Below are 14,072 nucleotides of genomic sequence, written 5' to 3' on the forward strand. Positions count from 1 at the left end.
CAACCCAATGGCCCCTGCTTCCACAACACATTTTTAAAAGGGCATCGGATGTCAATCAGCCAAAGGTCTGGTTAAAGAGAATGTTTTCACCTGACGCCTAAAGGTGTATAATGAAGGCACCAAGTGAACCTCCCTGGGGAGAGCATTCCACAAACGTGAGTTGTCTTTCTCCCCTCCGTCCCGATATGCAGGGGCGAATGAAGGCTAACCGACACCTGGGGCGGGGAAACCGCCGGCTGCGCATGTGTTGCACTGCTACGTACGGTGCATGTGTGGTGTTGCTACTTAGGGCGCATGCGTGGGTGTTGCAACGTATGATGCATGTGTGACATCGCTATGTACAGTGCATGCGTGCAACACCGCACATGCATTGTATGTAGCGGTTTGGTGCTGGCGCCACTCAAGTGCCGTATGGACGGTGTTGGGATCCTCTGCTCACAGCTGCAGTGGCGGTGGAGGGATCCCACCAATGTCCGTACGATGCTTGAGCAGTGCCGCCGGCAAACCGCTATGTACAGCACATGTCCGGTGTCGCTATGTACAGCGCATGTGTGCGACACCGCACATGCGTTGTACATAGCGGTTTGCTGCTGGCACTGCTTGAGCGCCATACGGGCAGTGGAAGGATCCTCTGCTCACAGCTGCAGCCGTGAACGGAGGATCCTCCACATGCGGCTGCGGTGGGGCAATGGCTACTTGCGCCCCTGCACCCGGGGGATGGGGTGAGCACCCCACGGGGTGCCTTCTTGTCAACCGCCCCGGACATGGAGGTGGGGCGGATTGTCCCCCCTTGCAACGCCAATGCCGATATGGAGCTGGTCCTCAATGTGTCACCTGGTGGGACCCCATTATCAATTGGTGGTCCTCTGGTGGACTTATCTGGTGGTGAAGGTGGCAGCATCACCAGACAGCTGAGCCTAGGCGCTCTCTTAATTTCCTACCGTGCCCCTGGCATAGCGTTGCTCTGGGGAAGCTGGGTCACCTCTACCTATGTCCTTGTAGACCCTCTCAAAGAACATCAAGAGGTTAGTGAGGCAGGACTTGCTGGCTCTGCTTCGGCAAGACTTGTCCACCGATATGGTGGAATGCTCTGTCACAAGAGACTAGGGCCCTGTGGGACTTGACATCTTTCCACAGGGCCTGCAAGACAGAGCTGTTCCACCAGGCCTTTGGCCAAGGCACTGTCTGACCCCCTCCTTTGGCAATCCTCACAGAACTCTAGCCCAATGGTTGCCATCAATTTGATTTGATTTGAAATGATTTGATAATTAATTGATTTTAGAATGCTGTATTATTTCACTGTTGTTAGCCGCTCTGCGCCCGGCTTTGGCTGGGGAGGGCGGGATATAAATAAAATTTTATTTTTATTTTTAATATCTCAATCTCAGGGCCCACCATACAGTGGCCGGAGGGTGTGTGTGTCCAGTTTGATTATCAAGGCCATTTCCCCCAAACCACAGCCACCCGATAGGCATAAGGGGGAGGGTGAATTCTGACTTGGCTGTGCAGAATAGGAGACAGGTGCATGCAGCCGAAGCCAGAGGGTTTCGCACCCACCGTCATCAGCTGATGATAAGGGGGCAGGGTTGTTTGGGGAGGAGAGAAAGAACCACCTTGCCAGTCCTGTGCTTGGCGCTTCCCAAAGCAATGCCCCTTGCACTACAGTTCCCAAGCGCCCGGTAGCCAGCTGGTTGTTGGGCTCTTGGGACCCATTGTGCAAGAGATATGGACAGCGGGGTGGAGCAGGTGGGCAAAACGTCCACCTGAAGGCATCGGTTTTGCTCTGCAAAGGTCAGCTCACCACAGATGACGTTCCCTGACTTGTAGGTGTAAGAATAGGTGGCAAGTATGGAGTCACATCCCTGCTCATCCACTCTCTTGTAGCAACAGTCATGGTTACGACAGCACCTGAGGGCGGGGGGAATAAGAGCAAAGTGAAACAGTGTAAAACAAGGACAGGTAACTCTTTTAATTTCCTGAGAGCCAGATTTCCTCATGGGAAACTTTCCAAGGGCCACATGCCAGTGGTGGGCGGGGCCAGAAGGAAAAGCAGCTGGGGCAAAGGATGTGACTCTTGACCTTGTACAGAAAGGCTACCTTTCAGCTGTGCAAAAGATAACGGTTCCCACACTCCCATTCACATCCCTCCAGCCTCCTAAAGGCAAAGCAGGTGACATTTATCAGTTCAAGGACACATTCCAGCCAGGCAAAAGAACTCAAGGAGAGCATGGACCTGGGGAGAGTCCTCAGGGCCAGAAAGAGGGGCTTGGAGGGCCACACCCCTGAAAGGAAAAGTGAGTTGCAGGTAGGCAGGGCAGCAGGGATGGCCCCATGTGGCCCCATCCATAAAAGGTAAAGGTAAGGGACCCCTGACCATTAGGTCCAGTCGTGGCCGACTTTGGGGTTGCGGCGCTCATCTCGCTTTGTTGGCTGAGGGAGCCGGCGTACAGCTTCCGGATCATGTGGCCAGCATGACTAAGCCGCTTCTGGCAAACCAGAGCAGCGCACGGAAACGCCGTTTACCTTCCCGCAAGAGCGATACCTATTTATCTACTTGCGCTTTGACGTGCTTTCAAACTGCAAGGTTGGCAGGTGCAGGGACCGAGCAATGGGAGCTCACCCCGTCGTGGGGATTCGAACCGCCGACCTTCTGATCAGCAAGTCCTAGGCTCTGTGGTTTAACCCACAGCACCACCCATGTAGCATCATACCACTTTAAAGAGTCATGGCTCTCCCCCCCAAGCATCCTGGGAGGTATAGTTTGCTAAGGAGGCTGAGAGTTGTTAGGAGGTCGCTATTCCTTTCAAAAAAAGACAATTCCCAAAGTGGGGTTGGTGGTTAAGCCACTCTGGGCCACAGCTTGGTGGTCCCAGGTTCAAATCCTGACATCTCCAGGTAGGCCTGGCCTAGACTTCTGCCTGAAACCCTGGAGAGCCACAGAGGTTGGGTCAATGGACCGAGGGTCTGGCTCTGTAGGAAGCATATCCTGGTGTTCCCTAAAGGTTCATGTGGACTATTTATTAGCTTACCAGTCAGTTTGATCCTTTGGCATGCCGCTGCCTCCCCATCCACAATAACACCCATAGGCCATGTAATCTGGTATGGCATTTTTTCCAGTCATTTGTTTGATCATCTCAGCAAGTTGGATGAGACTGCCATCTACTCCGATTGCACCTTGGAAACAGTCAGACGGGGGAAACCTCAAATCACTGGGGTATTTACAAGGAAACATGGGACTCTCTGGTTTGGTAAAGGAGGCTGAAGGAGAAGAACTTTTAAAAATATAAAGGAATCAGCTGGGAGGACCTATGTATATCTGTATCTCTGTCTCTCTCTCTGTCTATCTACCTTTTATCTATCTATATCCCAACATAAAGTGTTGTCTTTCATAGTTGGACCTCAGACTACCTGAGAAGCTCAACATGTTAAGATGTTCTAAGCTGGTTGCTCCAGCTCAAATTGCATGGCTCTCATCAGCCATTCCTGAGTTTCTATACCAAACAATTTAGGAACTTTCACCACTTTGCAAATAAGCCAAGTCTTACTGCCTGTGCAACCTTTCTGACTGATACACGGAAAAACACATGAACCTAAGCTTTGAAGAGTTTGTAAGTTAAACCATTTTTAACTTACCAAGTGTGCGAGCCATTCCTCTGCTGTGGGAAGAAGGACATTTTGGAACTCACAAGGGCATCTTTTAAAGGTCCAACAGCCTGTATTTCCATGCTTTATTTGCTGCATATTTTGTGATTTTAAATCTCTGCTGGGGTTCCCTCATCAAACCTGGATCTTGGCACCCAATTTTTTATACCTTTATTATCCTTGCCACCAACACTACAATGCCCATCATCCCTGATCATTGGCTTAAGCTGTCTGGAAATGATGGGAGTTGTAGTCCAGCAACACCTGAGGACACCAGGCAGAAGAACATTGGCGTGGACAACAGGGTGTTAGATGGAACATGGACAGACACAGTGCATCCCTAACTCAGGGGCAGAACACCTGCTTTGCCTGTAGAACGTCCCAGCTTCAACCTCCAGGTAGGTTTGGGGTATACCATTATCTGAAACCCGGTGGGGGGGCGCTTTGCAAGTCCAACTCAACAGCGTAAGGACTGCTTCTTAAGTTTCTCTATCTGTGTGCTTGCCGTTGATCTGAGTGGAGTGACGTAAGGGAGAGACTAAAATTTAAATATGTGGATTCCCCCCGCCCCCTGCACATACTCACCACATGTCAGTAGCAATGCCACCACTGCAGACAGAGTCGTATTTGCCATGTGTGGCCCTGAAAAAGAAATTTAAACCTCTCAATCTGACATCGCTGAGCAGTGATGAACAAACAAAACAAAGGCAGCAAAGTCATTCCCAAATAGCAGGTGTTACTTGTACAGTGGTACCTCGGGTTAAGAACTTAATTTGTTCTGGAGGTCCGTTCTTAACCTGAAACTGTTTTTAACCTGAAGCACCACTTTAGCTAATGGGGCCTCCCGCTGCTGCATGATTTCTGTTCTCATCCTGAAGCAAAGTTCTTAACCTGAGGTACTATTTCTGGGTTAGCGGAGTCTGTAACCTGAAGCGTCTGTAAGCTGAAGCATCTGTAACCCGAGGTACCACTGTATGAGTAAGTAACACCAGCAACAATTGGCTTCTTGATAGAAGAAGCCATGATGTGGCAGCCTCTCCTGCTCACTAGGGCAACTTCACAATCTGGAGCTGTGTCTGTTCTCTCTCTCTCTCTCTCTCTCTCTCTCTCTCTCTCTCCCCCCCCCCCTCTTTTCCCCCACTCTCTCTACTTACCTTTTCTGGGTATGGTAGGGAGAATTTCAGAGGCTGCAGATAACTTCTGCTTGGTGATCAAGGGTGAATATATATATACACACACACACACACTCCGCCCCATTAGGGACTGTTAACTCCGCCCCATTAAGGATTGTTATACAGAAGTTATTCTTGTTAGGGCTTCCCTGTAAATAATTTTCAGATTCTCTCATAATTTCCATTAATTGCCCATATGCTTCTTTTTAAACTGTAATAACTCACATTTCCTCCCATGCAGTTTTCTTAAGAAGAAGAAGAAGAAAAGTACTCTGCTGGTCAGACATTTTGCTATCATCACAGTTGAGCGCAGCTTTAAAAGCAATGGCCGACAACGTAGATGGATTGAGCAATTTCATGAAGGGAGGATAAGGCTATGGATAGCCACTAGCCAGAATGGCTAGAGCTGACTCCACGGTTTCTGAATACCTGTTGCTGGGAAATACAGGAAGGGAGAGGACTTTTGTGTGCTTGGGTCTTGCTTACAGGTTCCCTACAAGTTCGCTACTGTGAGATCAGGTTGCTGAGCTTCATTAACGTGTGACCCTGAAATTTTGGATCCCCTCCAAACCGATGCCAAAGTTTTGTGCTAGTTTTGCACCACAAACCCCACATTTTGTGCTGCCCTCCCAAACTGAGTACCAGTAATTGACACTCAAACTGGGGGCCATAAGTATATCCCAAAACCCAACGTTCATGCATAAGTGTCTATTCCACCTGTCTGTTCATAGAGTCCAATAATCCACATGAAGAGTTGCTACAGTTCCACAGAATCCTTTCACAGAGTCTAAGGCAAGGATTTCCGGAATATTAGCCTTATTTCGCCATCCTAGGCTTCCTTAGTAGTACAGGCTCTAAGTAATGCAAATAAATACAATACCGTAATCTCACACATTTTCCCAGTGAAAATAATAAACCATAAACAACTGTACATACCATATGTAATTTTACAGTATAGTAATCCTGCTTTGTAACAGATGTTGCTTACTGCAACCACTACTGTGCTATAAGATCCCCTATCCTGTAACATTACATATGGTATGCGCAGTTGTTTATGATTTTTGTATTTTATTTTCACTGGAAAAATGTGTGAGATTACGATATTGTATTTATTTGCATTACTTAGAGCCTGTACTACTGAGGAAGCCTAGGATGGCGAAACAAGGCTAATATTCCGGAAATCCTTGTTTTAGGTTTGCTTTAGACTTTGTGAAAGGATTCTGTTGAAATCTACAATTTGATAAAATGAATATGTCTTGTGTGTTTATTCGGTTGATAGGGCTGGCAAGGGAGAAAAATTTGGGCACATACTTCTGTGTAATGCTGTTTGAAATTCAGACACCAGAAAAATCTATCCAGTGTGCAGCGTGCTGTCTGAATAACACGACACAGAAACAACAAAACATTGTGTTGTCGTTTTATCCCATGAACTGCCCTGAGACCTGCAGGTGTAGGGTGGTATATAAATTTAATAAGTAATACAATAAATAGAAAATAATAAAGGCTGGGAATGCAGCACCACGACGGCTCACAACGACCTAAGATGGTTGTTGTAAACATGTCCCCAGCTCTCATGTCAGCATGCATCCAGACATTCACAAAGTTTCCATTCCTGTCAGAATACCCAAAAGAGTCTGATAAAGTTTTGAATGAAAACCAGGGATTGCCAAATTTGCCTGATTGCAACATCAGCAATAACATTGCACACCTGGTGAACCTGATGGCAAAATGACCTCGTCTTTGAGGGCAGCGTTACCTAACTTGACACTTCTACTGAAGAAGCACGGCGCTGGTTGTGAAAGCACATGATACATATAAGAAATGTGAAGTCACTGCTGAAAAATCATCACTGTTGACGTGAGTAAACTGAGGGAGAGGGCAAGGAGATAGACATGCCAACAAATAGTGAGATAAGCAGGGCTTTTTTTCAGCTGGAATTCACCAGAACTCAGTTCCAGAACCTCTCAGGTGGATGTTATAGCTATGATAAGAGAACAAGGGAAGCATTCTTGGTGAACACTGGAGCACTGGAGACAATGCTGGGTTTATGTATAAGCTAAACAAGCTATAGCTTAGGCCCCACTCTCTTGGGGGCCCCCCAAAAAATTTAAGAAAAAAAACTGGATGTACAGGTACATTTCCAAAATAGAAGATAAAAAATACATAAGATAAAACCTACATACAGCAACAGTGTTTTGTGTTGTGTAGGCTCCTATGATGTACGTAATGGACCCCACCTGCTAGCCTGCTCCCTAAAATATCACTGGTTAGATACCTATTAGGTCCATAAATTACCACATAGCATATATTCAACACAAAAAAAGATCAGCAACAATTTGTTGTTGCCAAAGGACAGCTGGACATATAAAGGGCCCATTACCTTCAGTAGCTTAGGGCCTCATCAAACCTAAATCCGGCCCGCCCTGACTGGAGATAAGTAAGCAATAATTCTGGACAGAATTGGAGGGCTTCATCCTAAAGAAGATGCAAAGACAGAAGAAGAAAGCAATGAAGCATGTTTTCCTGCTGGTACAGGGGCAATGCTTTCATTCTCATGGTAGAAGAAATAAATCAAACATTGTTCCTGGAACTAGAGTTAACCAGCAAGTGCTTCCAGTAAGGCTTATTTCAAGGACCTGAAGAGTACAGCGTTCAAGCATATCACTCTAACCATGCATCTGGAGGGCTTCATTTTCAAGCACATTCTGACCATGGAGGGCACCAGGAAGCTTGCTGCTGCAACTCGTACTACAGGTGTGATCGATGAGGGTGATAGGAAGCAAATGCCTCAGGAAAAGACTACGAAAGCAAAGGAGGAAGTGCAGGATTTCAACAGATTCTTAAAAAAAAAAAATCATTTTTATTAAATTTTCCATTTTAACAATCCAATCCAATCACATTAAATATTCCAAATTATACATATACATATCAAATAATCCAAATATTCTGCCAAATTATAAATTTTTTAATGCTTCAAGTTTGGAGGGTTCTGATCATCTCATATCTCTACTGCTTTTTATAGTCATTTCCAATAGTTCCTCTAATTCTTCCTGTTGTTAACCTAGGATTTCAACAGATTCAAAGGATCACATCGGTCTCAAGAAAATGCTAAAGAGACAAGGAAATTAGGAACCAATACCCGGCTAAGTAATTCAGGCAACGCACAAGCTCTGTTTTCAGAGAATGGCGACAAGGGTATCAATAGATGCCGGGGTATCAACACTGTGCCAGAAGTGAGAAAGTCATGCAGTTTGTATATGACAGAACAAGTGCACAGAACATCCCTGCAGAAGCCCCTCTGGTACACTAAGTGGTAGAGATGAAGGTCAATGAGAACGGGGGGTGGGTGGGGTGTTTGTGGTTGAAAGAAACAGAAAGTCAAGAAACAGAAAGTTACCTAAAAGCACAAGCAGAATGGCAACAGATAAATCTCAGCAAGGCCAAATGTGTACCATCAATATGTCTTCTCAGGAAACCAGACAAAGTTGGATTTTTGAGTGTCATCTTGTAACCCTGGTTTGAGTATCAATCTCCTCTTCTGCTGTAGTTCACTCAGAAAGTTGTAGCAATTGCCAAGGCAAGTCAAATCAGGACCCTGGACAGCCACCGGTGGGCCCTGCTGGCTGGGCTATGGAAGATGTTGTCTTGGCGAAGTTCTAGCAAAGACCTCATGAGCTTTGAGAAGATGTTGTCACAGCAAAGGCGGCTGGCAGGGCCTTCAGTTCCAATGGCTCTGCTCTTGAAGGTCTGCAATCCTTAAAAGACCTGGAATTTACTCTGCAGTTCCTGTTCCTGCATGGCTGTGGAACAAGAGATGCTATAGGGGAGTTATATCTAGAACCTAATGGTGATTAAGGATCTACATAATCAGTCCTCAGAAAGTGATTCAGAGCGGTTTTCTCTGAATGGGATAACTTGTCTGTCATCTGAAGCTGAGTTCTTGGAGAGGGATTGGGACTCAGGTGTGGGGGACGTCCCATCCTCCATCTGAGAAATGTTGAGTGGCAAGACCTTCTCCTTATTCTCTTCTTTCCCTTTCCTTCCCCCCTCTGCTCTGCGGATTCCATGGCTCTAAGCATCACAATTGTGTTAGATTCTGAAGGGAAAGCATGAGATCTAATGGCCAGTGGTGGGCAATGTATCACTCTCTTGACTCCATGTGCCATGGTTCCTGGTCTCAGAAGTTCCACTCAGATGAACTTCTCTACAGGACAGAAAGAAGCTGGGAGCTGACCAGTAATAGGTGTCCATCATACCTGGGACTGGGGGATCAGTTTGTGTTGTTGTGCGTTCATGGAGTAACTAACCAGAACTAAGTTGACATTTCTCAGAAGACATTCAATGCTTACTCTGACAATTATGCCCATTCCCGAAATAAGTCCTGTTTGATGAAAGTCCCGTACATTGTATATCTTAGTAGCTTCCTCCTTAAAGCTTCCTCCTTGAAGCTTCTCAGCGTTTTGGCCAAGATCAAGTGTAGAAGCTTCCTCCTAGTTGTTGTTGGTTTTTTTTAAGGGGATTTGTGATGACCAGGGGTTTAATGGTATGCAAATCCAGCCCTTTCAGTTTCTCATACTGTGTTTGTTAATGCTCCCCTCCAGTGGGAAATAGTGCTAGTTTGCAATTATATACTGTATTTATAACTATATTTTTTATATAGGAATGTCCCTGGCACATTTCCTGGAGGTTTTAGAAAAGAAAAGAAGTTGCTACAAATTGGGTCTGAAAGAAATCAAGAGGACAATGTGGGCGCTGTTCTCTGGGAAGAGGGATTGACTCTTCTGGAAATTGTAGCTCTGTGAAGGGAACAGGGGTCTCCTAACAACTCTCAGCATCCTTCCCAAACTGCAGCTCCCAGAATTCTTTGGGAGAAGCCACGGCATAAAGTGGTATCACAGTGTTTTAAATGTATGGCATGAACGTGCCTTGGTGTCTGTTCTTTGCACCTGCAAATATGGCCGTGGCCATTGCTTATGTTATGTTATGCTATCACGATGCCATGGTGAGGTTAGGTATCATTAGACTCTGGGTTAAAAATTACTTCCCCATTTTTTAGCTGGAAATGTGCATTACTTCTAAATGTTATCAGCCAACCCTGCTGCTTTTGGGAGGCCCTGGACCTCTGCTGCAAAGTGCTCACTTTGGGGCTGCTCTGGAAAAGTGCCTGGAATCTTCCACTGGCCCAGAATGTGACAGCATATCCTCCAACATTTCTCTGATGAAAATAGAGACGTCCCATTCCATAACGATAATTGACCCTCCTGAAATCTCCCCCCCAACCCCTCAGCATCTGAAGTATATCAAGTGCGGATCTCTAGTGAAATTTTGGTGCAGAGACCCCAAGATTGCTGCCCAAACGTTGAGACATGTGACCTATATGAGTTCTAGTTTTATGAAAGGCCCAGCCCTCTTACACCAGACCTTCCCCAAACTTGTGATCACCAGGCACTGTTGGACTACAACTCCCATCAGCCCTAGCCCAGGGACAATGGGAGTTGTAGTCCAACAACACGGACTATGGCTTTAATGTAAGTCACTTTGGGGCTAGCAGATATGTAGCAAACAATAATAAACATCTGGAGGGCACCAGGGCAAGGGTGGCTGTTTCAAAGCAAGGAGCCCTTTCCCTGCCTGAGAACCAAATTTCGGCCACCTTTTCCTGGTCAAAATGGACAAGGCCAGTAGCAAAGCAGGGTGGGGGCTAGAGAGGAAGTCAAAAACGAAAACTATTTTTGTGACAGTTTGTAAAGTGAAAAGTGATGTTACGATTCTGAATGTGAGGAATCTGTGGTTTTTTATTAGCCCTTTTTTCCTCAGGTTATCAGCTGATGTGGGAATTACCTCTTCCCTTTTCTGCTTCTTGTTTTCCTCAGACATGAGGCGACTTCTCCTGATTGCTATCTTGGGGGTGGGCGGTAAGTGCTAAAACGTTCCTCACTTACTTTTGCTACCAGAAGCCCGCCTGGGATCCGCTGGGATCCGCTGGATCACGAACGGGTGAGACACATTGCAAAATCTGGCTAAGTGCAAATTTTGAAGGCCAGCCATGTTTTGATTTGAGCAATGCTTTGGAAATAGGGGCACCTGCCATGGCATGCAGATGGCATTGAATTGCCCTCCTGTCCCTGGACCACATCCTGGCCGAGGTGGGCTTTTTGCACATTCTCGCTCCAAAATGCGGACCGTGACAGGGGACCCCCACCTGTTTTTCTCCTTCTCCTGCTGCTGCTTGTCCCCTTCCCAGCTCTGTCCGTCATCCACGGCAGCCTGCTCAACTTCAAGGTACTGATCGAGAGGATTACCCACAAAAATGCCCTCATCCACTTCAACGGGTACGGGTGCTACTGCGGAAAGGGCGGCAGAGGGAAGCCGAGGGACCAGACAGACATGTGAGTTGCATAGCTGTCAACTGTCCCTTATATGGCAGGAAACTCCCAGCGCCGTGTCCTGCTGCTGTCCCTTATTGATGATGTCCCTTAAATTTCCTGGGTTTCAAAGGAAGCAGCTCCTCTCCCTCCCTCCCTGCTGGCCAGGGAGGAGGGATGCTCCAACTGTGTTGCTTGGCTGCGTTGCTCACCCAATAAGGAGTCTAAGAACGACTGGGGGGTGGAGCTTGCATGCCTTGTGCCGATCAAATCGGCCGCGTTGCCTGGGGACTCGCCTTTGCTCAGTGCTTCCCAGCGGAGAGGTGACGGTGGTTTTCCTTGCTGCATCCCCTTTGCCGGGTTGCTGCGCTGTGGGAACCACTGCTTGAGGCTTCGCTTGAGGCTTCGCTTGAGGCTTCGCTGGCTGGGCTTTCTGCTTTTGGCTTCGAGGGGCTCAGAAGTTGAACATGCCTGTGCCCAGAAAATCCCTTATTTTGGCTGCTGGTCCCTTGTTTTCGAGGCTGCTGGTCCCTTATTTTCAAATCTGTAAGTTGACGGCTATGGTGAGTTGGCCGGCGTGACTCCCTGGACCTCCAAAAAGCCACCATAAGCCTCACTCAGTCAGACAGGGTGGGGGGCGGCTTTGCTCACACCCAGGCGATGCCAGATATTCCTGGTAGGTGGAGTCTATTGCGCCAGAAACCAGCAAGTGTCAACAACGCATCTTTCCCTGTGATGCTGTCAGCATAAGTGGGTGAAGAAGAGGGCTGATTAACCTGCTCAAACACATTTCTCTCTGTTAGGACAGGGCTGGGGAAACCTCAGGGCTGTGCCACTGAAGACTGAGCTCTACAGCGCCACCTGGTGTCACAGTGTTATAACACATTTAAAACGCCTTTTGTGTGTGTACTAATGTACAGTGGTACCTCGGGTTAAGAACTTAATTCATTCTGCAGGTCCATTCTTAACCTGAAACTACTCTTAACCTGAGGTACTACTTTAGCTAATGGGGCCTCCCGCTTCCGCTGCACGTTTTCTGTTCTCATCCTGAAGCAAAGTTCTTAATCCGAGGTACTATTTCGGGGTTAGCAGAGTCTATAACCTAAAGCATCTGTAACCTGAAGTGCCTGTAACCTGAGGCACCCCTGTAGCTGAGTTCCATATCAGTGTGTATGAAGATTCAAAGTTTAGACTGTTTTTAAGGAAAGGGCTGGTGCTCTGCTGTTTTCAGTGTAGCTATCCGCATGTTTTAATAGATCTCTGCGGGTTAAACCACTGGGCCTAGGACTTGCCGATCAGAATCCCCGCGACGGGATGAGCTCCCCTTGCTCAGTCCCAGCTCCTGCCAACCTAGCAGTTCGCAAACACGTCAAAGTGCAAGTTGATAAATAAGTACTGCTCCAGTGGGAAGGTAAATGGCATTTCCGTGAGCTGCTCTGGTTCGCCAGAAGCGGCTTAGTCATGCTGGCCACATGACCTGGAAGCTGTATGCCTGCTCCATTGGCCAATAAAGCAAGATGAGTGCTGCAACCCCAGAGTCGGTCACGCCTGGACCTAATGGTTAGGGGTCCCTTTACCTTTACCTTTTCACACACACATTTATATTAATGCTTGTTTTTTAATTATTGCTTTTCCCTCTAGCTTTTAGCCGTTTCTATTTTAGGTGTAAGCCAGCTTGAATCCCTTTCTGGTAAAACTGTGGGATGTAAATAAATATAGTAATAACAATATTTTATTTTTAAATGAAAGGTCAGCAGCGCAGTGGGGGGGGGGGGAGACACCAAAATTCTCAAAATCTCAACAGGGGCTTCCTGCCAGCAGGCCTTTCTCCCCCTGCATTCCCCCCCCTCTTTTCTCCCCTTCCAGGTGCTGTTATAAACACGACTGCTGCTATGAGGGTCTACACAGCAAGCAGTGCCACCCATATATTGATCACTACAGATACCTGATCATCAATGACGATGTTCTCTGTGGTGAGTGGCAGGCAGAAGGATTTGGGTTTATTTTCCTCTGCCCACCTCCCCTTTAGAAGAAGGAGGCCATTCATAGAACCATTCCACAGAATTGTCTCCAGATATGCCACACCCCTGTTTATTTCTGGTGGTCTCGATCAGGCCTGCCGAACTCTCCCTGAGCTGCACCCCTCACTGGCCTTGCTTCTTGCCCTCCTGGAGAGGTTCAGCTTGGCCAAAACATGTCCTCAAACTCTGGCAATGCCTGTTGCTTGCCTGGGAGGAAGAGGGTGTGTGTGTGAATGTGTTTAGACGCCGGCCTACGGTACAAAGGCACTTCTCACACGAGGTTCCAGTCAAAAGGAAGCTTTGCATCCTGCAAGCCTGACGTCTCCTCGCCGCTTTTGCCTCTGCAGAGTACAGAAACAATTCCCACTGTGCCGTGTTGGCGTGCGAATGCGACCGTCATGCGGCCCTCTGCTTCCGAAAGTATGCCAAAACGTACAACAAGAAGTACCACCGTTACCCCTACGCCTTGTGCAAAGAAATCACCCCTAAATGTCGAGGCAGCAAGAAGCCGAAGTAGGAAAGCCCGAGAAGCAGGCAAACCGGGTGCGGGCTTGATGCAGAGGATTGCTTTGACAGGGCAATCTCTCCCGTGGGAAAGAGGACCAGAGCGGAAATGCAGGGGGTTTTCTTGCTTGTGTGTTTTTCTGCATGGATTCCAAAGTCAGCAGCATTTATTGTTGAATTTTTGAAATCTCTGCATTTCAAAGTTCACGTTTGATGTCAAAGGGACTCTCCCCACTAGCTGCATCTTAATTTGCAAAATTGACGTGTTGGCGTCTCAGTGCTTCTCCTCGCCCCAAGGACTAAATCCAAGATTTGTCTATTACTGGAAATGTGGGGCATGGGCAGCAATAAACCATTATTTATTTATT

General features: G+C 47.2%; 1 protein-coding gene and 1 long non-coding RNA gene across 3 annotated transcripts; one reads left to right on the forward strand and one right to left on the reverse strand.

Annotated features, from left to right (window-relative positions):
- Window positions 1–3,100: 3,100 nt before the first annotated feature.
- LOC310682971 lies at window positions 3,101–5,471 on the reverse strand. Its single transcript, XR_014514225.1, has 3 exons — window positions 4,797–5,471; window positions 4,228–4,284; window positions 3,101–3,174 (listed from the first exon to the last, which is right to left on the reverse strand). It is a non-coding gene; the product is annotated as an uncharacterized lncRNA (long non-coding RNA).
- A 3,445-nt stretch (window positions 5,472–8,916) lies between these two features.
- On the forward strand, window positions 8,917–14,072 carry PLA2G2F (phospholipase A2 group IIF). 2 transcript variants are annotated; one of them, XM_083452306.1, is made up of 5 exons: window positions 8,917–9,057; window positions 10,688–10,729; window positions 11,059–11,203; window positions 13,046–13,152; window positions 13,548–14,072. In XM_083452306.1, the coding sequence occupies exons 2-5, from the start codon at window positions 10,690–10,692 to the stop codon at window positions 13,715–13,717; spliced, it is 462 nt and encodes a 153-aa protein (XP_083308432.1). In that variant the 5' UTR covers window positions 8,917–9,057; window positions 10,688–10,689; the 3' UTR covers window positions 13,718–14,072. The 2 variants fall into 2 exon arrangements, with proteins under 2 accessions (XP_083308432.1, XP_083308433.1); XM_083452307.1 differs by having other exon boundaries at window positions 8,925–9,099.

Source organism: Podarcis tiliguerta, assembly GCF_965153285.1.
Source record: "Podarcis tiliguerta genome assembly, chromosome: 8".
Classification (NCBI taxonomy): domain Eukaryota; kingdom Metazoa; phylum Chordata; class Lepidosauria; order Squamata; family Lacertidae; genus Podarcis; species Podarcis tiliguerta.

What these genes read in the sequence shown, in the direction of transcription:
- PLA2G2F (XM_083452306.1), top strand. Translation starts at nt 10,690, where the DNA reads ATGAGGCGACTTCTCCTGATTGCTATCTTGGGGGTGGGCG. An exon ending in TGCTATCTTGGGGGTGGGCG is followed by an intron (nt 10,730 to 11,058) that starts GTAAGTGCTAAA and finishes TCCCCTTCCCAG; the next exon opens with CTCTGTCCGTCATCCACGGC. An exon ending in CAATGACGATGTTCTCTGTG is followed by an intron (nt 13,153 to 13,547) that starts GTGAGTGGCAGG and finishes TTGCCTCTGCAG; the next exon opens with AGTACAGAAACAATTCCCAC.